General features: G+C 53.1%; 1 protein-coding gene across 4 annotated transcripts; it reads right to left on the reverse strand.

Moving 5' to 3' along the window:
* Positions 1-2,602: 2,602 nt before the first annotated feature.
* On the reverse strand, positions 2,603-17,366 carry TNFAIP8L1 (TNF alpha induced protein 8 like 1). 4 transcript variants are annotated; one of them, XM_047777442.1, is made up of 2 exons: positions 17,260-17,366; positions 2,603-3,514 (listed from the first exon to the last, which is right to left on the reverse strand). In XM_047777442.1, exon 2 carries the CDS (start codon positions 3,507-3,509, stop codon positions 2,949-2,951), a length of 561 nt encoding a protein of 186 aa, XP_047633398.1. In that variant the 5' UTR covers positions 3,510-3,514; positions 17,260-17,366; the 3' UTR covers positions 2,603-2,948. The 4 variants fall into 4 exon arrangements, with proteins under 4 accessions (XP_047633398.1, XP_047633399.1, XP_047633397.1 ...); XM_047777443.1 differs by having other exon boundaries at positions 2,603-3,517; XM_047777441.1 differs by lacking the exon at positions 17,260-17,366 and adding an exon at positions 16,030-16,118.
* Between the last annotated feature and the right edge of the window lie 5,145 nt (positions 17,367-22,511).

A 22,511-nucleotide genomic window follows, 5' to 3' on the forward strand; every position in this document is an offset into this window, starting at 1 on the left:
CTGTGGCCCTGCCCATCAGAAAAGAAAGTGGCCAGGGGCACAGGGTCCTGGCTCAGGGCCACAATGCTGCTGCCGTAGGAGCCTTCCCGAGGGAAAGCACAAGACAGCTGCTCTCAGAGCCAGTAACAACTAAGGAGGACCTCAGGCCCAAGATACTTGGGGGAGGGACCAGCAGCCTTAACAGTCAAGTGCACACAGTCTGCATCGCCTCTTGAGAAGCTCTGGAGCACATGTGTCCACGGGGAGGCTCATCCCCACCAAGCACAGGCACCTGCAGGTCTCAACAGGGCCTAGGAGATGACTGCCCAGGGCCTCTTGCAAAAACCAGGCAGCCGGACCCAGGCAGAAGCAACAGTGGGCCCAGAGCCCTGAGGCCTGTGAGGGTCAGACCCCAGCCAGCCTGGCATCAGTCACATACCACTTCTGAGTGCTGGGCACCAGCAAGGAGGCAGAGCAGGGAGTGCAGTGTGCTGGGAGACAGCAGGGCATCTCTGAATGTAGCTTTCTGCTGAGTGAAGCCAGCTGGCCTCAGGACTTTTGGCCATGATGAGGGGCTGGACCAAGCCATTTGGGCTGCAGAAACCAACCTCTGCCACGCCTGCTGGTCTGTGGTCTGCCAACTGGCTGTGGGCAAGTGACATTTTTGTGTGCAGCTTCCATTCGAAAGGCAGACAACCTTGGCAGGTGAGAGAAAACTGTCAAATGTTTTTATTTACATAATTCTATAGCGCCACTTGTTTGTTTGTTTTTTTTTAATTAAACCTCAAATGTATAAAAAGAGTCAAGACAGGCTGGCTAGCCCAGCAGGGAACAAGTACAAAGCCATATCACATGGATATTATTCAATCAGCAGAGCAAAGGATTTCATTTTGGGCTTCATGACATAACCAGAATGCATGTTTGTACTCGAATTTGAAGATCTGTTTCTTGACCTGAGATAAGAGGGTAAGTTTGCCTTAGGAATGGAGGGCAGAGAGAGATAGGACCACTGGCTCTTGGGTGAAAGCCTTTGGATTTTGCAGGGCAGCGGAAACCAAACAGAGACACTGCCCTGAATCTGGGGTCCTAATCTATCAGCCAGCCCAGCATGCCATGGAGAGGCAAAAAGGAGTGGTGGGGACTGTGGCAAAGATGGGCAACCTCTATGCAGCTTCACCAGCAGGCAGTGCAGGCAAATTTTCTAGAGGAACTTCCATTGTAGATTGGCAGGGGTAATTTCCTTGGTTTTAAGTTTTGGCAACTAATTCTAAATGCCTCAAACACGGATGGGGCCAAGCAAACCCATCTTCTCACCTAATAAGGCCTGCAGGCCTCCTGTTTGCAACCTCTGCCCTTAAACAGACCAGGTTCTGCAAGAACAGTCATGGGACGTTGTTCCCCACTCCCCTGAGGGTGACCAGAGTAACCTTCCCACCCTGATGTGGTCAGACCTGCAGCTATATCTTGTAATCGTCTAAAATCCATGCCCACTTCTGACAAATAAATCACAGATACTCTCCCATACCCCCATGTGCCCCCTCCATTCCCCAAGTTAAGAATCACCACCTCAGGAGGAGTTCCTGTCATGGAGCGGCAGAAATGAATCCAACTAGGAACCATGAGGTTGCAGGTTCAATCCTTGGCCTTGCTCAGCGGGTTAAGAATCCAGCATTGCCATGAGCTGTGGTGTAGTTGGCAGACGCGGCTCAGATTCCGGGTTGCTGTGGCTCTGGCGTAGGCCAGCAGCAACAGCTCCAATTAGACCCCTAGCCTGGGAACCTCCATATGCCACGGGTGCAGCCCTCAAAAGACAAGACAAAAAAAAAAAAAAAAAGAATCACCACTTCAGCTGGGTGTCACCAAAGCCAGGATTTGCAGAGCTTTGTTTCTAAGGCCTGTCCTAGAAAAACAATTGTGTTTGTTTTCCAAATATGAAATGATCGTTTAAAAATATGCCCACATCTCAGATGGATTCCCCCTGGTGCCCTGCATGGGGCAAGCGGAGGGGGGCCTCTATCTCCTCCCATGAGGAGTCAGGGTTGTGATGCCAACCAAAGGGAGGAGGCACCCTCACCCAGACGCCTGCACCCACCACAGCCCACACCATGGCCCCCTGGGCTCATTTCCTGGGCTGTGGAACAAAGTGCCCCAGCCTGGGTGGTTGAAACAAGGGAAGCTTGTTCACTCTCAGCTCTGGAGGCCAGAAGTCTGAAATCAAGGCATTGGCCAGGCTGGTTCCCTCTGAGTGTTGTTCCAGGCTCTCTCCCAGCTTCTGTTGGTTGCAGGCCATCCTTGACATTCCTTGTCTCCCTGACACATCCCTCCAATTTCTGCCTCCATCTTCACATAGCATTCTCCTCTGTGTCTGAGTCCAGATGTCCCCTTCTTACAGGGACACCAGTCACAGTGGCTTAGGGCCCCACCCTGCTCCAGTATGAACTCATCTTAACTAATTACATCTGCAATCACCCTCTTTCCAAATTAGGTCATAATCAGTGGGCCCAGTGGTTAGGACTTCAACAGAAGAACTTGGGGGCAAGGACATAGCTCACTCCATAACATCCCCTTTCTCCTGGTCCCTCAGGACCCTTTCTGTAGGAATGAAAAAGCCCAGGCAACAACATTAAAGTGGGAAGCCACCAGCTTTCAGAGACACCGAGTGATTTGAGGGGTACAGATGGGTCACTCAAGGGTCACTGTTCAGAGGTTGCACCCGAGGGACAGGGGTCTCCAGGTGTGCGGGGAGGCCGCTGGCGCAGGCAGGCTGTGCCCGGCTCCACGCTGAGTTCCTCTCCCCATGTAGATTGGGCCGGAGCCGAGGTGACGTGAGTTCCCCAAGAAGGTACGGGTCACCCGTGTGTGTACGTGTGGGAAGGGGTGGGGGGGAAGTTGGCCAGAGTCAAACCGGGAGAAAAGAAGTTAAAAAAGCCCGCAAGCCCCGCCCCCAGCGGGAAGACCCAGGTCGGAGGTCAGATGCTGCCCTCGTCCAGCATCCTGGTGAGGCCCTCGCAGATCCTGCGCAGGTGGGAGCGGTAAGGCTCGGCGGGGCCGTAAAGCGCGGCCAGGAAGTCGCAATCCGCAAAGTGGCCGAACACGTGGTTGATGCGGCCGTGGGACTTGGCGGTCAGGTGCGCGCCCGCGGCCTGGTGCAGCAGGTCCCGGCACTCGAGCAGGGAGGCGGCCAGCACGCGCCGGTCGAAGGTGAAGTCCACCTGGTGAAAGCTGACAGCGGTCATGGCTAAGCGGCGCGCCTGCTGGCGGAAGCTCTGCAGCCGCGCCAGCTCCTCAGCGCCCAGCTGCCCACCGCGGAGCAGGACGCCCAGCTTCACGGCCACCTTGACCAGGTTCTTGACCACCTTCTGGGCCTCCTTGCGGCTGCGAGTGAACTCCTTGGTGGCGCGGTACAGCTCGTCCAGCACCTCGCTGCTCGTGTCATCGATGAATGCGGCTGCCACCGTCCTTGACGCCATCTTGCTCAGCAGCTTCTTCTGGGCCTGCAGGGCCAGGCTCTTGGTGCTGAAGGTGTCCATCCGCCCTGCTGGGGAGAGACAGACAAGCCGGCCTTCAGGTGCGCACGGCCCGGCCTCCAGGGCCTAACCTGGGTGGGCCACTAACGTTGGTGACCACCGTCTTCCCAATCCGGGAAATGGGCGCCCGCCAATAGCCTATCTCCAGGGGAGTCTATGGACTCCCGAGTGCTCATTCCACAGACCTACTCTGCGTGCCAGGACGGGTGTGTGTGGCAGACCAGTGAGCCCCCCAGGAACACGTAGCAAGTGTTATTGTCCGGAAAGCGGCAAGAGCCCATGGTGCATGCACCCCAGCAGATCGAGGTGGACCGGGCAGGCCTCCTGGAGAAAGGGACAGGTAAGAAAATGGGGACGGCTTCCGCGGGGGGGAGGGGGGGGGGAGATCTGCGTGCTCCAAGGCCTAGAGGAGGGAAATTCCGTGTAGCTGGAGCACAGAAGGCAAAAACCTACATAGGAAAAGTTTGGAAACAAATAGCATTGAGGAGTTCCCTGCTGGCTCAGCAGGTTTAAGATCTGGTCTTGTCACTGCTATGGCTCCTGTCAGTGTCTGGTGCGGGTTCCATTCCTGACCCAGGACCTTCTATGTGCTGTGGGTGCGGCCAAGGAAAAAAACATACCATTCACACCAAAGATATGATGACCCAAGGGACTCTAAGCGACCTAAGGGAATTTGTTTCTTTAAAAAAAAGGTCAGGTGGGAGTTCCCGTCGTGGCGCAGTGGTTAACAAATCCAACTAGGAACCATGAGGTTGCGGGTTCGATCCCTGGCCTTGCTCAGTGGGTTAAGGATCCGGCGTTGCCGTGGGCTGTGCTGTAGGTTAAAGACGCGGCTCGGATCCCCGTGTTGCTGTGGCTCTGGAGTAGGCCGGTGGCTACAGCTCCAATTCGACCCCTAGCCTGGGAACCTCATATGCCGCGAGAGCGGCCCAAGAAATGGCAAAAAGACAAAAAAAAAAAAAAAGGTCAGGTGTTCCCTTCGTGGCTCAGCAGAAATGAATCTGACTAGTATCCATGAGGACACAGGTTCGATCACTGGCCCCACTCAGTGGGTTAAGGATCTGGCGTTGCCATGAGCTGCAGTGTAGGTCGAAGATGCAACTCGGATCTGGATCTGGTGTTGCTGTGGGTTGTGGCATAGGCCGTAGGCCGGTGGCTACAGTTCCAATTCGACCCCTAGGCTGGGAACCTCCATATTCCACGGGTGTGGCCCTAAAAAGACAAAAACAAAAACAAAAAAAAAGGTCAAAGGAGTTAATGTGTAATGGTGAAATCTGGGTAGGGGGTTCTATTACGGTTTATTACTGTATATCGTATGTTCCCTGTGCTATACAGTAGGACCTTGTTGTTTATCCATCCTATAAATACTAGTTTGCATCCTCTAATCTCAAACTCTCAGTCCATCCCTCCCCTCTTCCCCCTTTGGCAACCAAAAGTCTATTCTCTGTGTCTGTGGATCTGATCCCATTTTGTAGATAAGTTCTTCATTTGCATCACATTTTAGATTCCACATATACATGGCATTGTATAGCATTTATTGTTCTCTTTGCTTAGGATGAGAATTTCCAAGTCCATTCATGTTGCTGCAAATGGCATTATTTCATTCTTTTTTATGGCTGAGCAATATTCCATTGTATATATGTGCCACATCTTCTTTATCAATTTATCTGTCAGTGGACACTTAGGTTATTTCCAGGTCTTGGCTATTGAATATAGTGCTGCTATGAATATAGGTGTGCATATATCTTTTCAAATTATAGTTTTGTTGTGATATATGCCCAGGAGTGGGATTGCTGGATCCTATGGCAACTCTATTTTTAGTTTTTGAGGAACCTCTACACTGTTCTCCACAGTAGCTACACCAGTATACATTCCCACTCACAGTGTAGAAGGGTTCCCTTTCTCTACACCCTCTCCAGCATTTCTTTTCTTTCTTTTTTTTTTTTTTTTTGTCTTTTTAGAGCCGCAATCACAGCATATGAAGGTTCCCAGGCTAGGTGTCGAATTGGAGCTGTAGCTGTTGGCCTGCGCCACAGCCACAGCAATGTGGGATCCAAGCCATGTCTGCGACCTACACCACAGCTCATGGCAAAGCTGAATCCTTAACCCACTGAATGAGGCCAGGGATTGAACTCGTATCCTCATAGATACTAGTTGGGTTCGTTAACTGCTGAGCCATGACGGGGAACTCTCTCTCCAGCATTTATGTGTAGATTTTATGATGGCCATTTTGACTGGTGTGAGGTGATACCCCCTTGTAGTTTCAATTTATATTTCTGTAATAATTAGGGCATCTTTTCATGTGCCTGTTGACCATCTGTATGTCTTCTTGGGAGAAATGTTTGTTTAAGTCTTCTGCCCATTTTTTGATTGGGTTGGTTTTTTGTTACTGAGTTGCATGAGCTGTTTGTATATTTTGGAGATTAATGAGCAGAGCCTGATGAATCCCACTACTTGTGGGCCCTGGCACCAGCCCTCAAACCCACTGTATCCTTGCTGTGAGTTGAGAAGGGGCTCAAAGTGAGTTATCACTGGGGGGCAGCTTATCATCCCCCACCCTCATGCCAAAGTTCCATGAGACAGGGTCCTAGCCCCAACCCCTGGGCTGTTCAGGGTGGAGGAGCCTAGCTACCAATCCTGCCAGCCTCACCAGCCCCGTGAGTTTATGGTGGATGTCTCTGGGCCCTAAGTCAGTCCCTGAATGAGTCAGGTGGGCAGTGGCCTGGGTGGGGGTTCCCCAGGGCCATTGTGGGGTTTCTGGAAACCCATTGCTCCAATGATTCCTCTGACACAGAAACACTGACTTGCAATAGCTTCCACCTAGGAAAGGGCCTGGAAGGTGGCCAAGGTGAATGGCAGGCCAGCTCTCTAGTGACCAGGCCTCCAACCGCAGGAGCCTGGACCTCCGTCTGTCCCTTAAATCTATCTCCTTTTGTCCTTCTTGCCATAACAGTCTTCCAGATTCTCCAGGCTCTGGAGCTTCCTCCAGCACCAGAATTCTTCCTAAAGTGCACATCTGGGCTTGGCCTTTCCCTTCTAAGAACCAGCTAGCAGCTCCTCATGGCTCCCACGACCAAGCCCCACACCTCAGTCCAGCCCCTGCACTTCCCTGGTAAACTCCTATACATCCCCCAACACCTTGGCCCCCAAACCCTTGCCTCTTCCTTGGTGGACTCATAAACATCCCCCAAAGCCCTGACCCCTACCTAAGTCCCCACCTCTCCCCCTTGCAGTTTCATCCCTCAGCTCAGCCTGGATACCACTTTCTCTCAGAAACCATAGCTGAACAGCCACACTGACCATGAGGCACCTCCTGTAAGCCACATAACACCTCCAGGTCCCCCCATCACTGCCCTGTCCCCCTGGCTTTGCTTCCTCAGTGGTCTGCCTCACAGCAGGCCACAGTAGAGATAATGGGCCTCATCCCTTGTCCGTGGTGTCTTTGGAGACTCGAGAAACATCTGCCTGCTGAATGAATGAGGGAGCCCGAGACCCACCCCCAGCCCTCCTCACCCACTGCTGCTCCAGACTCTGGTCAGAATCCACCCCCACTGCAGCTGTAGGCCAGCCAGACCAGGAATGCCACATGGGCACCCACTCAACCCCAGGAACCCCCACAAAGCCTATCTTTGTGTAAACTCAGACCCCGGGAGAAGTCCCAAGCCTCAGCCGCCCTCTCCCTGCCCACAGAGGTCAGGGCGGGCCTGGAGATTAATGAACCAGTCTTCCCTGCCCCCTGTACCAGCCCTGGACCCTGTACACAGGCTGGGGCCAGAGCAAGGGTGCAGTTGACTCAGCGCCGCGTGGCAGGGCCTGCGCCAGCAGCATGTGCCCATTTCATCGTGTTTACCTGGTACTGAGCTGGTTGCCCATTTGCAGAAGAAATTACACAGGCTCAGAGAGGCTGAGCCATTTCCCCAAGGCCACACAGCAGCACAGGGACTGCCTGCCCCCAGCACCTCTGCACACCTAACTCCCTCTGCCTTCCCTATCTGATGCCTGCTAGTTGCCCTGAGTCCTGGGGGCTGGGAGCTGTCCCCCATGACAAAATATTTAGGGCCTGCTCCTGGCTCTGACCACTTGGTCCAGCAACATAGCTTCCCTGTGCCTCAGTTTACCCACCTGTAAAATGGAAGACGATGACTGTTAGGTCAGAGAACTAACTCCATCCTGGGACAGAAGTTTGTGACTAGCCTGTTCCCCATGCTCTGAGCCTTCCCTGGGCAAGAGGCTGGGTGCCACTAAAATTCCACCATTCAAGCCCTATACCATTCAGCTCCCTGAATGTATAGACCAATTTCTCTGTGAAGTTCTCTGGAAAAAAGAGCAGCACCAAGGGACACCCGTGCCTCTCACTATGTTCTCTAAAATATGCTGTGCCTGTCGTGGCACAGCAGAAATGAATCTGACTAGGAACCATGAGGTTTCCGGTTCCATCCCTGGCCTCGCTCAGTGGGTTAAGGATCCGGCGTTGCCATGAGCTGCAGTGTAGGTTGCAGACGCGGCTTGGATCTGGTGTTGCTGCAGCTGTGGCATAGGCCAGCAGCTACAGCTTCGGTTCGACCCCTAGCTTGGGAACCTCCATATGCCACAGGTGTGGCCCTAAAAAGACAAAAGACAAAAAATAAAATCTTCTATTCCATTCCCTCTACCTGCACCCCTCCTCCCCATCACTCATCCCTTAAACTCCTGCTCCTCATTCAAGTCCCAGCATTACTGTCACCTCCTCCTGGAAGACTTCCCAGATGCCCCAGCCTGGGCCAGGTGCCCCCTCGGTTCCCATAGCACCTGAGCATCCTCCATCACGGCCCTGACTTTGGTTTCAGTGCCCGTTTCCCTGGCTTGATGATGTGGGCAGGGGCTGCATCTTTCTTGTTCACATCATGTCTGTGGTGGTCAGCCCAGCGCCTGGTACATAGCAGGTACCCCATAAGTGTTTGTCGAGTGCACAAGGGAAAGGATGGGCTGCAAACATTGGAACCCAAAGAGAACTCCCAACACCTGGAGCCCAAGGACCCTGGAGCCTAAGTCTTTCTGCCTGTTCAGTTGCTCTGTGACCCTAGGCAGGGTCTGGGCCTTGACCTTCCCATCTGCAAGTCTGCATGTTGGTTCGGGGGAAGCTGGTCCTGTTTACCAGAGTCAGGAAGAGCCTGGGCCCTCAGCAGCAGCACCGCCCTGCCCCCACCCTGCCAAGCACAGAAGGAAAAGGGGTGGGAGTGAGTGCAGCTGTGGCCTCCCCTTTGGGCTCCACACTCCTAGCCCCTCGGGCCCTCTCCAGACCTGTGGCACCTGGACCAGGCCAGCTGCATGGCTCCTCACACCTCCTCCCTCACCCATTGTTCTACCAGAAACACCCCCTTCCAAGCAGCCACACAAGGAGATGACTGCTGTCCCAAGGGAGCACACTGGGGACCAAAATAATCCCCAGACTTCCTTCCTGCCAGCCGCACTCATCCAGGTCCAAGGGCAGGCAGGCCAGGAGGGGCTGGGCTGTACCACGTCAGCCCTTTGGGGCAGGGCCTTCCCAGACTGCTGAGGGGCCCAGCATCCAGATGGCCAGTGTCCCTGGCCACCAAATGCCAGAATACTCCACTGTCATCACAAGCCAAAAAAGTCCACTAACATACAAAGGCTCGGCTGGAACACTTAGTTGCTCAGTGAGCACTTATGGAGCGCTAGCTGTGTCCCAGGCACTGAGGATATAGCAGTGACCAAGAGAGATCATACGTTCATACAAAAACTTATACACACACATAGCCCCAAAGTAGAAACAGCCCAAACAGTCCCTGCCTTTCAAGAGGTCCCAGCCTTCTAGACCCCATGCCACCTCCCTATTACAAAAAAACTTGCCCCCATTTCCCTGAAACACAGTCTGCAGGCAGTGTCATCTACCTCCATCCACTGGTATAAAAGTACAATTTACAGAGGGTGATAAAGGTGAGAGGGATTGTACAGGGAAGAGTTCCAGAATGTTTCATGTCCTATGTGTTGATCTGGGTCTACATGAATGTAAAAAGTCATTGAGCTAGATGGTTACAAAGCAATGTAAATACCCTAAAACCCAGCAGATTGGAAACTTTCAAAGTGTGAACTTTATGGCAAGTGAATTATATCTCAATTAAAAATGTCTGCCATTTCTCCAAAGAAGATATGTAAATGGCCGATAAGAAGGCGAAAAGATGCTCGACATCATCGGCGACTAGAAAAACAGAAGCCAAAATCATAATGATCCATCACCTCACCCCTACTAGGAAGTTTGTTACCAAAGAGACAGACGAGACCAAGGGCTAGCAAGGATGGGAGAAACTGGGGTCCTCATACAAGGCTGAAAAGAAGGGAAAATGGTGCAACCACAATGGAAAACAGATTTTTGGCAGTTCTTCAAACACACAGTTACCACGTGACCCAGCAATTCCACTCCTGAGCATCTGCCCTCCAGAAATAAAAATATACCTTCATACAAAAACTTATACACACACATAGCCCCAAGGTAGAAACAGCCCAAACAGCCATCAACAGATAAATGGACAAACAAAACATGGTGCATCCACACACTGGAATATTATTCTGTCATAAAAAGGAATAAGGTACTGATAGTTGCTACAATGAGGATGGACCTTGGAAACATGATGCTCAGAGAAGCCAGACACAAAAGGGCACCGTGTCTGATGACATTTATTTATTTATTTATTTGTCTTTTTAGGGCCGTACCTCTGGCATATAGAGGTTCCCAGGCTAGGTGTCTAATTGGAGATGTAGCTGCCAGTCCACACCAGAGCCACAGCAGTGCCAGATCTGAGCCACGTCTGCGACCTACACCACAGCTCACAGCAACGCCGGATCCTCAACACACTAGGAGAGGCCAGGGATCAAACCTGCATCCTCATGGATACTAGTTGGGATCTTAACCTGATGAGCTACAACAGGAACTCCAATACATATTTGATTAAATAGAATTTCCCTCCTTAAAAGCTCAGGCCCACTGCACTTGATAATGGAGTGAATCTGTCAGAGGCTTTCCCCATACAGGGCATTGGGGTTAACATGTGGCCACAAATTCCTATAAAAAAGAGCTCCAGGAAGTTCCCATGTGTCACAGGTTAAGGATCTGGTGTTGCAGTAGCTGTGGCGCAGGTTGCAGCCATAGTGCAGGTTCATTCCCTGGCTCAGGGACTTCCAGTTGCCTTGGGTACAGCCAAAAAACCAAAACAAAAACCAAAAAAAGAGCTCCATCTTCCCTTGATTTACCCAGAAGTTGCGTTTCAGGAACATGCACTGAATATTAAAACCCTAGTCATCGGTTTATGTTTCTGGCAGGACATTAGGAAGTTGTCAGGGCTGAGGGGCTGCCTTGAGCATGGCTGGACATGTAGTGTCCCTGGTCCCTGCCCCCTAAATGCTAGCACATCCTGTTATTATCAGAAGTGGGAAAACTCTCCAAATTTCCAAAGTGGCTACCTAAGAAGTGTCACCCTTGCTAGAAGAAGGCACCAGGAACCAATGAACATGGAAATAAATTAGATAATTTCAGGGACAGTAAGGCCTGAGGACAGGGGGGCAGTGACAACTGGGGACAGCAGGTGACTTTGGCCAGGTGGTCAGGAAAGCCTTTCTGAGGTGGAGCCCCTGGAGTTGGGACTGAAAGGAAAGGGTCTGGGGTGGTGTGAGCCAGGCAGCAGGAAGAGCTGGTGCAAAGACCCTGGGGCAGATGGGTCGAAGACTGAAGGCCAATCCACAGGCCCCGTAAAAGCCACTGTCCAGGCCCTCCCACAGCCCTGGGGCCTCCCCATCATGACTCCAGATGAGCCTCAGTCCCTGGGGGCATCTTGCCCATCTGTGAAATGGGTGTCTAGTTGCTGAATCCCTGGCTCTGCTGACTCCTGCCCTGCCCCCACATTCAGCAGAACCCCGGCCCTCTATCCCTACCTCAGACTTTCACCCTCTGCCAACCCTACTTCGTCTTTTCACTCTGACCTTTGTCCCCGTCCCCATTTTGGACACTCCATCTTCCCAAGTGGCTACAAACACACTGGGCGAGGCTAGGGATCAAACCTGCATCCTCATGGATACTAGTCGGGCTCTTAGCCTGATGAGCCACAACAGGAACTCCAGTACATGTTTGATTAAATAGAATTTCCCTCCTTAAAAGCTCAGGCCCACAGGACTTGATAATGGAGCCTCAAGTTGCTCTAGATATGACAGCATCCTTCACTTGCCCGGGCAAAAGCAGGGAGGCAGGACCGTGTCCCCACCCCCAGGGAAAGGGGACACGGCAGTGGATGGCAGTGGCCCGGTGGACCCTGTTCTTCCTGATCCCTTCAGTCCCCAAACCCTGGAGCAGGGCCAGCTTCTCCCATCATATCACCGGCCTCCCCTCCTTACCGTCTCTCCTTTCCTTGTCTCTGCGGCACGCTGGGCATGGTCCAGCCTTAGGGCCTCTACCCACACCCTGCAGGTTGGGAAACCCAGGTGGGGAGACCCTGCCCACTGCCCCCCACCCAACCCGAGCTGAGCACACGGCAACCCAGGTCGCAGCCAGGCCCCTCAACCCACACAGTCCTGGTCCTGGGTGCTGTGTGTGGGGGTGATGGGGGTTCCACAGGGCAGGAAATCCTGCTTCCCAGGGTCCCCACTGCCCCAGGTGTGCCATGAATGCTGCATCCCATCCAGTTAGCCATGTGCTAGAAAATTCTCAACCACCAGCCCTCCAGGAAAAATGAATGTAGGCACATTGGTACATACATATGTTTATCACAAATGTTCCTGACATAAGGGATGTGTGCCATGCAGCTTATAGACATAAGGAAGTAGATAGTAAACCTTTCTGGAAACTCCACACAACCAACTGATGCTCATTAAATGTTCTGAGTTTTGCCAAACTGATACCAACAGCCTGATCTATAGTTGCGACAAACAAACGAGCAGTTCTGACACGGATGTCACTGGATAGTCCCTCTTTCTCTCTCTCTTTTTTTTCCCATGCCCATGGCATGTGGAAGTTCCTGGGCCAGGGACTGAACCCTTGTGACAGCAGCAATCCAAGCTGCTGCAGTGACAATGCCAGATCCTTAACCCACTGCACCACAGAACTCCCTGGGTGATATCTTATATGAACAAGGAGAATTCAGATTTCACTCATGCCTTCATCCTCTAAGTGAGCAACTTCTTTGCCGAATCAGATGTCAGTACTCAAAGAATTGTTCCTCAGTGCTTTTGTGCTGTACAAGGAAGCATCTAGAGACATACCACCCTTTACAACTTAATTTTCATTGTTGACATTTCCTAAAATTATCCCAGGGGGTGGCGAACTCTGGCCCACCGCCTGTTTTTGTAAATAAAGTTTTATTGGCACATGGCCACACACACCCATTCATGTACATGTTGGAGCACAGCCTTGACTAGAAGCAACAAAGGCCATATGGCTTATAAAGCCAATCATATTTACTATCTGGCCCATTATAGAAAAAGGCTGGCCAACCTCTGGATTAGATGATCAACAGAACAATATATCAAGCCCTGATCTGTGGCATTTGCCAATTTCCATGGTGTAAATTCTCCCACCACAGCCAATTTCAAGCTTCCAGCTTGAACATGGAGTTGGGAAGAACTGCTCACCATTTCCATCAAAAAAATAACCTCAAGAGCATCGCAAAAAGCAGTAAAATAAACCAAAAGTTGGGATTTTTGATGATTTATGTCCTAGGCTTTTTTATAATGTGTTGAAGTATATAAGTCACTTAGGATAAAATTCACCCTTCCAAAGTGTACAATTCAGTGGTTTTTATATATTCACAGAGCTGGGTAACCATCACCACTGTTTAATTCTAGAATGTTCCATCACCCCCAAAAGAAATCCCATCCACATTAGCAATCCTTCCCCATCCCTCAACCCCAGCCCCTTGGCAACCGCTAATCTACTTTCTGCCTCTATGGATTTGCCTATTTTTCATATAAAAAGCATCACACACTGTGTGATTGTGTCTGACTTCTCCCACTGAGCATCATGTTTTCAAGATTCATCCATGTTGTAGCAAGTGCTAGTCACTCCTTTTATAGCTGAATGATAGTCCATACCTTTGTTTTAAATATAATGTATTTGTAAATTTAGCCTGTCATTTTAAAAAAATGGATTTTTTTCTTCCACTTGTATTGATAATCTATCATTTGAAATAATGGTGATGTTAACAAAAGCGGATCACAAAATTCCTGACAACATAGCAAGTGGCTCTCATGAGCCAGGGGGCGAGCTGGCTCTGGCATGTCTCTGGTCCATGGAGCAGCCCAGCCTCCGCATGAATTCTTCATGCCCCAGTGAAGGGTGTCAATAATTGATGGGCCCATTCAGCAAGACCAAGCCGGCCCTCCTCTCCTCTCTCAGCCCACCCCAGGGTGGCCCACTGTGGCAGATGCCCCCACGGCCCTTGTCCCCTGCACTGTACCCCCTGCCAACATCAGGGCACCCGCTGCTTCGGGCTCTTTATCAAACCTCACTCAGGTCTCCCAGTCGGTGCTCAGTTTGATATGGCCAAAGGGGAGGGGGGAGGACCTTCGTGTCTGAGGTGGGGGGTGGATACCAGCAGTCCTCAAACCTGGGTCCCCAGAGCCCTTGGGGGCCATCCCAAGCACGGTCTGGCTGCCTGCCAGGCTGCAGTGGGAGCTGGGATAGTGGGTGTAGGCAAAAATGAATACTTGGAAACCACGGCCCAACCCACTGCAGAGAAAGACAGGCTGGGACTAGGCTGAGCAAAAGATTTTTAACAAAAGGTAGAGGAGGCTTGGGTCACTCAGCAGGAATGTGGATGCAGCCCCTAAATGAGTCTGGGCTCCACCCACTTCTCACCTCTTGCTTAGCCTCCATGCCTGTCACCTGGCTCTTGCCCTCACCCCCTACAGTCTGTCTTCTCTGGAGCAGCCACCAGAGGGTACCAGTGAGCACCTAAGTCAGGCCCTGGACCTCTGCCCACAGCCCTCCAGGCATCCCAACTTCCTCCAGGTAGAAGCCCAAGACCTCCCAGTGGCCCACAGGCCCTGCACTGCCTGCCCCTGGCCACTATCAGCCCCCACCTCCTCCCTCTCTCCCCCTTGCTCGCTCTGCTCCAGCCACGTGGCCTCCTGGCTGTTCTTCCAACACACCCGGCATGGTGCTGCCCCAGGGCCTTTGCATGAGCTGTCCCCATTGCCTGGATTGCTTTTCCCCCAAAGTCTCCACACGGCTGTTTTTTTCTAGTCTGTGAGCTTCAGTTCAGATGTCACCTCCTTAAGAGGCTCTTCCAGATCCCCCATCTTAACTAACTTCCCTATCCGTCTGTCTCCATTTTTTTCATACAATTACAAATAAGCCTGGAGTTCGTCATGGCGCAGTGGTTAACGAATCCGACTAGGAACCATGAGGTTGCAGGTTCGGTCCCTGCCCTTGCTCAGTGGGTTAACGATCCGGCGTTGCCTTGAGCTGTGGTGTAGGTTGCAGACGTGGCTCGGATCCTGCGTTGCTGTGGCTCTGGCGTAGGCCGGTGGCTACAGCTCCGATTCAACCCCTAGCCTGGGAACCTCCATATGCCGCAGGAGCGGCCCAAAGAAATAGCAAAAAGACAAAAAAAAAAAAAAAAAAAAAAAAAAAAAACCAATTAAGCCTAATGGCTTTTCTGGATGAATGTCTATCTCTCCCAACTCCCATCTGTGAGCTGAGTTGGGGGGAGGAGAGACACCAGATTAACCTTGGTCATTGCAGGGTCCTGCACCATGCTTGGCACACAATAGTGCTCAGAACCTGTTTGTTGAATGAATAGATTCCTTCAACCTCCCAGCACCAGAGGGGCACAGAGTCAGAGATCTTCTCCAAGGGCTCCAATGTCCAGCCAGGGAAACTGAGGCCCAGAGAGAGACAGATATCGCAAGGTCACATAGCAGCACAGCACAAACAGTTCTGGAAGCCCCCCTCCCCCCAGGTAGACATTCCCCAAACTCCACTACCCCATTGGACAGAAGGGAAAACTGAGGATGGAACCTCAGAAGATCCCAAGGACTTAGCCAGAGGTGCCGCTGTGAAAGCTCAGGTGGCAGGATTCTAGGGAAAGTGGTCTCATGGAGGGGTGATTCTGGGGTAAAAGCCCAAGTTCTCTGATACTGGGCCCAGTCCTGCCCGTTTCTATGTCCCCACCTCTCAGCCCTTAGTACCTGGGGCTGAACCTGCACCAGCATGAGTCATTTATGCAACATCTGCCTCTGGGGCTGTTTCCATGACAATAGCTCGAGTTTTGTCCTAGGTACCCTCTTGTGGCCCAAGTTAACAGTCAGGGGACACTGAGTCCTCCTGAACCTACCACATCGGATCGCCAAGCATCCAAAAGTTCCCTCACCTGCCCAGGCCTCACCTGACCCGCCCAAGGCCACACAGTGGGAGAGGAAACTGTGGGGCCTCCAGTCTGTACCTACTTGACTGGTCTCTTTGCTTAGGGACCACCTACCTCCCACCCGAGTGGGGTTTGGGCCCCCAAACTGCCCCTGCAGTGGTCTGGGCACTCACCCACAACCGGCATCCCAGGCCACCAAGGCTGCCAAGAGAAGCTCAGCCCAGGTGTTTGTATGGCTGGGGTGACAGCTCTTTGTTCTGGTTTCCATAGGTACAGCGTCCCTGGGCCTGCCCCTCCTCGGCCCCTCCCAGCTGCCCAGCCCTAGCCTTGCCAGTCCCTTGGCCCGGCCCATCTAGACAACCTGTTGTGTTTTAAAGTTGGCGCCTGTGCACCTGGCATGGTGATAGAGGAAACAGCCCACGCAAAGGCCCTGAGGCAGGACTGTGCCTGGTGTGTTGGTGGAATGTGGAGGCTGGTGTGGCTGGAGCAGAGTGGGGTGAGGGGGAAAGGTGGAGGAGGTGGGGGCCAGGAGGAGACATGCAGGGTCCACATTCCTGCAGTTAATCCTGGAAGCTGCCCTTACCCCTCGGGAGTTATGTCCCTCCGACAGGAAACTGAGGCTGGGAGGTTCGAATCACTTGTTCAAGGTACCATCGTGAAAATGGCAGAGCAGACCCAGGTTTGTCTTATTCCAAAGTCTGAGCTCCCCAACCACTGGGCTAAACTACCCTGGCCCTGGCTGTAGCACCCCAGGGCATTCACCTCTCCCCCCTGCTCAGGAAGTAACAGAGGCCTGTTTACAGGCAGGGCTGCCCTCCTCCAGGCAGGCCCCCCGGAATAGAGGAGGTGGTGATGCATGCAGATCTGGGTCAGGTCAACTGCCAGACCTCAGTGATGAAGGTCCCAATTCACAGCTGGCAAAACTAAGGCCATGGCTTCAGGCCATTGGGGAGCTCCAAGGTGGCCAGTTCGGGTGGGTCTGACCCTGGCTCTCAGCTGCCAGGACCAGCCGGAAGTCCCACTCATTGTCACCTCCACGCCTTTGGCCTGGCTGCCCACCACCTGGTTTGCCCTCCTAGCTCTGGAATCTAGCCCTAGCACCTGGTGCCCTGCACTGTGAAAGGGGCAGAGTCCATCAGAGTCCTCGTGTTGGGGGGAGGAGGGTGCTGGTCCCAGAGCACCACCCCATGCCGTGGGGGTCAGTTCAGACCCGGTCTGCTACCGCCTAGCCCACACAGCAAGAGAGTGACAGAGACAGCAGGAAAGGGAGAAATGGGGAGGGAAACTGAGGCAGGAATACAGTTAGAAAGGGGGGTGCAGGAGCATGGGGGGGAGAGAAACAGAGAAGACAAGTGGCCCCCGAGATTCTCCCAGATGGGGGTGCCCTGGCACCTCTCGCTCACCTGCTCTCTGGGACCCTGTCGTCGGTCCGACCGTCGGGGCTCTGTTCGGCCGCCTCAAGAGGGGCCGTTTCTGTAGCCGCGAGACTCGTGCCTGAGGACTGGGGCTCGGCGGGGCGGGGCAGGAAGCTTGGCCCCGCCCCGCTCTGGGCGGCCCCCGCCCCCGCCCCACCCGCGCGGAGAGGACCAAAGAGGGGCCGGGCCGGATCCGGGGAAACGTGGACTCAGCCAATGGTAGTGCGGGCGGTGTACGAAGAGTCCAGTGGGAGCAGGCCGCTGCGCGGGAGGGGTAGGGCCAGGCGGCTGGGCTCGGGACTGGCGGGGGGAATTCCTCCGGAATCGCGAAGGAGGCCGGATGCCGGGGGCCAGGCTAATCCTGAGCCCAGTCAAAGAAAGAAGAGGAAGGAGACTTAAGAGTCAAAAACAGAGAGAGATGGGGGTCAGGGAGAGAAAGAGAGCTAAAATAAACTGAACAGCCACGCGGCCCTTGGAAAGTCCCTTCTTCCTCCCACCCCATCCCCGACTAAGTTTAAAGTATGGCCCCGGGGAACCTTTTATATCAGAAGGACCTGGGAGCCCCTTTAAAATGCATGTTCCTGAATCTGACCTGAGGTTGAAGATAAATCTTTCTGGGTTGCAGATAAATGATCTGGATGAAGTTTGAGGCAGTTGCTGCGTGGACGGACCCTAGAGACTCCACCAGGGGACGCCCAGATTCAGCCTCTTATTTCAGTGGGAATGAGCCACCAAGATATGCTGGAGCCTCCTGGCAGCCGCCAGGGTAGGGCGGTGGGGCCAGCTGGGGTCCCCGGAGGATGCAGCTGTGAGTCCTGGGAACTGGGCCCTGGAGCGGCTCCCAGCTCCCATGCTGCTCCATTTCCTCCCTGCAGCCCTAGCGCTGGGTCCCAGTTGTGGCTAGGACAGGGCGGGGGGTGCAGAGCAGGCTGGACAACCAATGTATGTCGAGTCCTGTCCTACACACAACCCTGGGACAGACCTCATAAAACAAAAAGTAATGAAGTGTCTCTTTATCCCTTCTTTTTCCTTTTTTTTTCCAAAGCGGGTGACTGGGAATTCCCATCATGGCTCAGAGGAAATGAATCTGACTAGCATCCATGAGGACTCAGGTTCAACCCCTGGCCTCATTCAGTGGGTTAAGAATCCAGCATTGCTGTGAGCTGTGGTGTAGGTCACAGACGAGACTCATATCTGACGTTGCTCTGGCTGTGGTGTAGGCCAGTGGCTAAAGGTCCCATTTGACTCCTATCCTGGGAACCTCTGTATGCCACAGGTGCAGCCAAAAAGACAAACAGGGAGTTCCCGTCGTGGCGCAGTGGTTAACGAATCCGACTAGGAACCATGAGGTTGTGGGTTCGGTCCCTGCCCTTGCTCAGTGGGTTAACAATCCGGCGTTGCCGTGAGCTGTGGTGTAGGTTGCAGACGCGGCTCGGATCCTGCGTTGCTGTGGCTCTGGCGTAGGCCGGCAGCTACAGCTCCGATTCAACCCCTAGCCTGGGAACCTCCATATGTCGCGGGAGCGGCCCAAGAAATAGCAACAACAACAACAAAAAAAAAGACAAAAAGACAAAAAAAAAAGACAAACAAACAAAAGCAGGTAACTGAGGGGAGTTCCCTTTGTGGCTTAGCAGGTTAAGAACCCAGCTGGCATCCATGAGGATGCAGATTCAGTCCCTGGCCTCTGTCAGTGGGTTAAGAATCCAGGAGCTCCCGTCGTGGCACAGTGGTTAACAAATCTGACTAGGAATCATGAGGTTGTGGGTTCAATCGCTGCCCTTGCTCAGTGAGTTAACAATCCGTTGTTGCCATGAGCTGTGATGTAGGTCACAGACTCGGCTTGGATCCCGAGTTGCTGTGGCTGTGGCGTAGGCTGGCAGCTACAGCTCCGATTAGACCCCTAGCCTGGGAACCTCCACATGCCGTAGGAGCAGCCCTAGAAAAAGGCAAAAAGACAAAAAAAAAATCCAATGTTGCCATGAGCTGTGCTGGAGGCCACAGAGGTGGCTCATATTCCAAGTTGCTATGGCTGTGGTATAGGCTGGCAGCTGCAGCTCTGATACGACCTCTAGCCTGGGGGAGCTTCCATAAGCTACAGGTGCAGCCTTAAAAAGAAAAGAAAACAGGGAGTTCCCGTCATGGCTCAGTGGTTAACGAATCTGACTAGGAACCATGAGGTTGCGGGTTCGGTCCCTGCCCTTGCTCAGTGGGTTAAGGATCTGGCGTTGCTGTGAACTGTGGTGTAGGTCACAGATGCAGCTCGGATCCCGTGTTGCTGTGGCTCTGGCGTAGGCCGGCAGCTACAGCTCCAATTCAACACCTAGCCTGGGATCCTCCATATGCCACCGGAGCAGCCCAAGAAAATGGCAAAACAAAACAAAACAACCCACTGTTTACTAAGGCCGAGAGTGGAAGTGACTTGCCTGAGGACATGCAGTGGCAGGGCCAGGATTCAAACTCAAGAGTGCTTGTCTCATCTGCTCCCATACACAGCCTGGTCCTACCCTCTCCCTTGTTCAGTGTTTCTCATTGAAGGCACTTTGTATTGGCATTTGGGGCCCATGATGTCTATGCACTGTAGGGTGTTGAGTGACATCCCTGGCCAGTAGTAACTCACTCAATGCCAGTAGTTAACCACCCCCCAAGTCAGACAATCCAAAAATGTCTCTAGTCATTGCCAAATTTGGGGGGGTGCAGAAAAGCCCCCAGTTGAGATCCACTATTACAGATCCATCTCTTCATGCTCCCAAGCCCCAAACTAGTGGAGACTCTAATGGAGGTTATAGGGGCTGTTTTTAGCACCTCATCAAACCACAGCAGGTCGTTTCAGTGAATCTAGGGTGCGCTTGAGTGGAGTCTGACCCAGGTGGGTTTAAACACAATTTTGTCATTACCTTCCTGTATGTGTTCATCTCTCTGAGCCTCAGTTTCTACATCTGTGACATGGGAATAAGCCAGCCTACAGGTCCACAAATAAGAACGAACAAAGGGTGCCCACAAGGATGTCACAAAATTAGAACCTTCGTACTTTGTTGGTAGGAATGCAAAATGGTGCAGCCTCTGTGAAATTAGCTTGGTCGTTCCTCATGTTACCATAGGATCCAACAATTCTATTCCTAGGTATACCCAAAGGAGTTGAAAGCAGAGACTTTAACAGCTAATTGTACAACAGTGTTGAAAGCATGATTCACAATAGCCAAAAGATGGAAACAGCCCAAATGTTTATCAGCAGAGGGATGGTAGACAAAATGTGGTCAACCCACACAGTGGAATATAATTCACCCATAAAAAGGAAGGAAATTCATGCTATATAGAGAGCAGGGATGAACCTTGAAAATGTCGGTTTAATAAGATGACAAGTATTGTATGATTCCACTCCTATGAGGGACGTCGAATAGCCGAATCCATAGACAGAAAGTAAAATAGAGGTGACCTCGGGCTGGGGGGACAGGAATGGGGAGTTAGAGTTTAATGGGGGCAGAGTTTGTGTTGGGGATGATGGAAAAGTTGTGGAGATGTTTGGTGGTGATGATTGCACAACAGTGTGAATGGGGCTCAGCGCAGCGTCAAGAGCTCCATCGGGGGTCAGTTTTAACCCGGGAGCCAGAGCTGGGCGTGTGCTCTATTCATAGTGGGGCTCAGTCCGCGGTCCCGGGGTGCGTGGCTGCGCCAATTCAGGACGTGTCCAGCAGAGGGCGTGCACTACCCACTGCAAGGGCTGGCGGCGCCCTTGCTTTCCCAGGAATGGGTAGCCCGGGCGGGAGGGATATGCATGCGGGGCGGGGTCCCCAAGTACAAGTCACCCCAGGCGCTAGACCCATCCAGGGTTACCCGCACCCTGAGGTTAGACCTCGCAGCCGGCGGGGCTGTGTGACTGGGAGAGAGCGACCCCCTTCTCTGGGCCTCTTTCTCGCGCCTGCGTAATGGGACCACCGTGGTGGCGGCGGCAGGGGAGATGGAAGGTAGGAAAGCCTACCCTCCGTGGGCCCCTTCTCCCCCGCCTGGCGGCTTCCGCACAGCCGGAGCGCTTTGGGGGGGGCCAGCGGTGGCAGTGGCCAGAGCAACTCCTCCCACGCCCCAAGCCCAGGCGTTATTCCCACGTGCCTCGATCCATCTGTCCCCAGGCCATCTGTCTGTTCCCGCAAGACCCTTCCCAAGGCCACTTAAGAAAGGGAGTGGGTGGTGGGGCCCCAGATGGAGGACTGGAGGAGGGGGTGAAACTTGCTTGAGCACCTACCACGGGCCAGGCCCAGGGTCTCTTGGAACTTTCTCAAGGGCACTGAGCGTGGGGGCGGGTGGGTAGGGATGCTGCTGTCTTCATCCCAGTGTCAGGCTCAGCCTGGAGTGGGGGTCCAGTCCTGGAGTCCCCTCTCCCCCCACTAACATGGAGGCAGAAGGAAAGTGAGGCCAAAAGGTCCTAAGAACAATTTTGGTCCTCTGCCTCCGTCACCCCCGTTTACCCCATCTCCCTCCCTGTGGCAGCGAAGGAGCGGAGGAGCAAGCCGGCCCCAGCGGAGGATGTATTTACAAGTGCCAGCCGGTGCAGATGCCAGCCGGCCTCCTGTGTGTGGGAGGCTGGCAGCTGGGGAGATAAATGGCCAGGTGTGGCCCGGTGTGGGTGTGCAAATGGGTGCACCGTGTGACTGGGGAGGGGATGGCAGTAGTAGTGAACCTGCGCTCCCCCTTACCCCCACCTCCATCGTTCCTGACAAGAGGAAACTTCACTTCTTGGAGTCTCAGTTGCTTCATCTGGAAGATGGGTGCAGTCATAGTGTCAGATTGAGATTTGTAAAACTTCAGGGGCACAGTGCTGATGCTTAGATGAGGACTGGCACATATGCATGTAGTAATTGCCTCCACAAGAGGCCAAGCAGTCATGTCAGCGCTGTGATGGGGGAACACACAGGCAGCTGTGGGAGCCCAGACTGGGCACCTGCCCCCACCAGGTTTGATCCCTGGCCTCCCTCAGTCGGTTAAGGATCTGACATTGCTGTGAGCTGTAGTGTAGGTCACAGACGCGGCTCAGATCTGGCGTTGCTGTGGCTCTGGCTTAGGTGGAAAGCAACTGCTCTGGTTAGACCCCTAGCCTGGGAACCTCCATATGCCGTGGGTGTGGCCCTAAAAGGACAATCAATCAATCAATCAACCAATTCATTCTGAGAGCATCAGGAATGCCTCAGAGTGTGTTAGAGCTTGAGTGAAACTAGCGTATTGGAATCTTTTTCTAGTAACCAGTGTTG

The sequence above is a fragment of the Phacochoerus africanus genome, chromosome 4 (assembly GCF_016906955.1).
Source record: "Phacochoerus africanus isolate WHEZ1 chromosome 4, ROS_Pafr_v1, whole genome shotgun sequence".
NCBI lineage: Eukaryota > Metazoa > Chordata > Mammalia > Artiodactyla > Suidae > Phacochoerus > Phacochoerus africanus.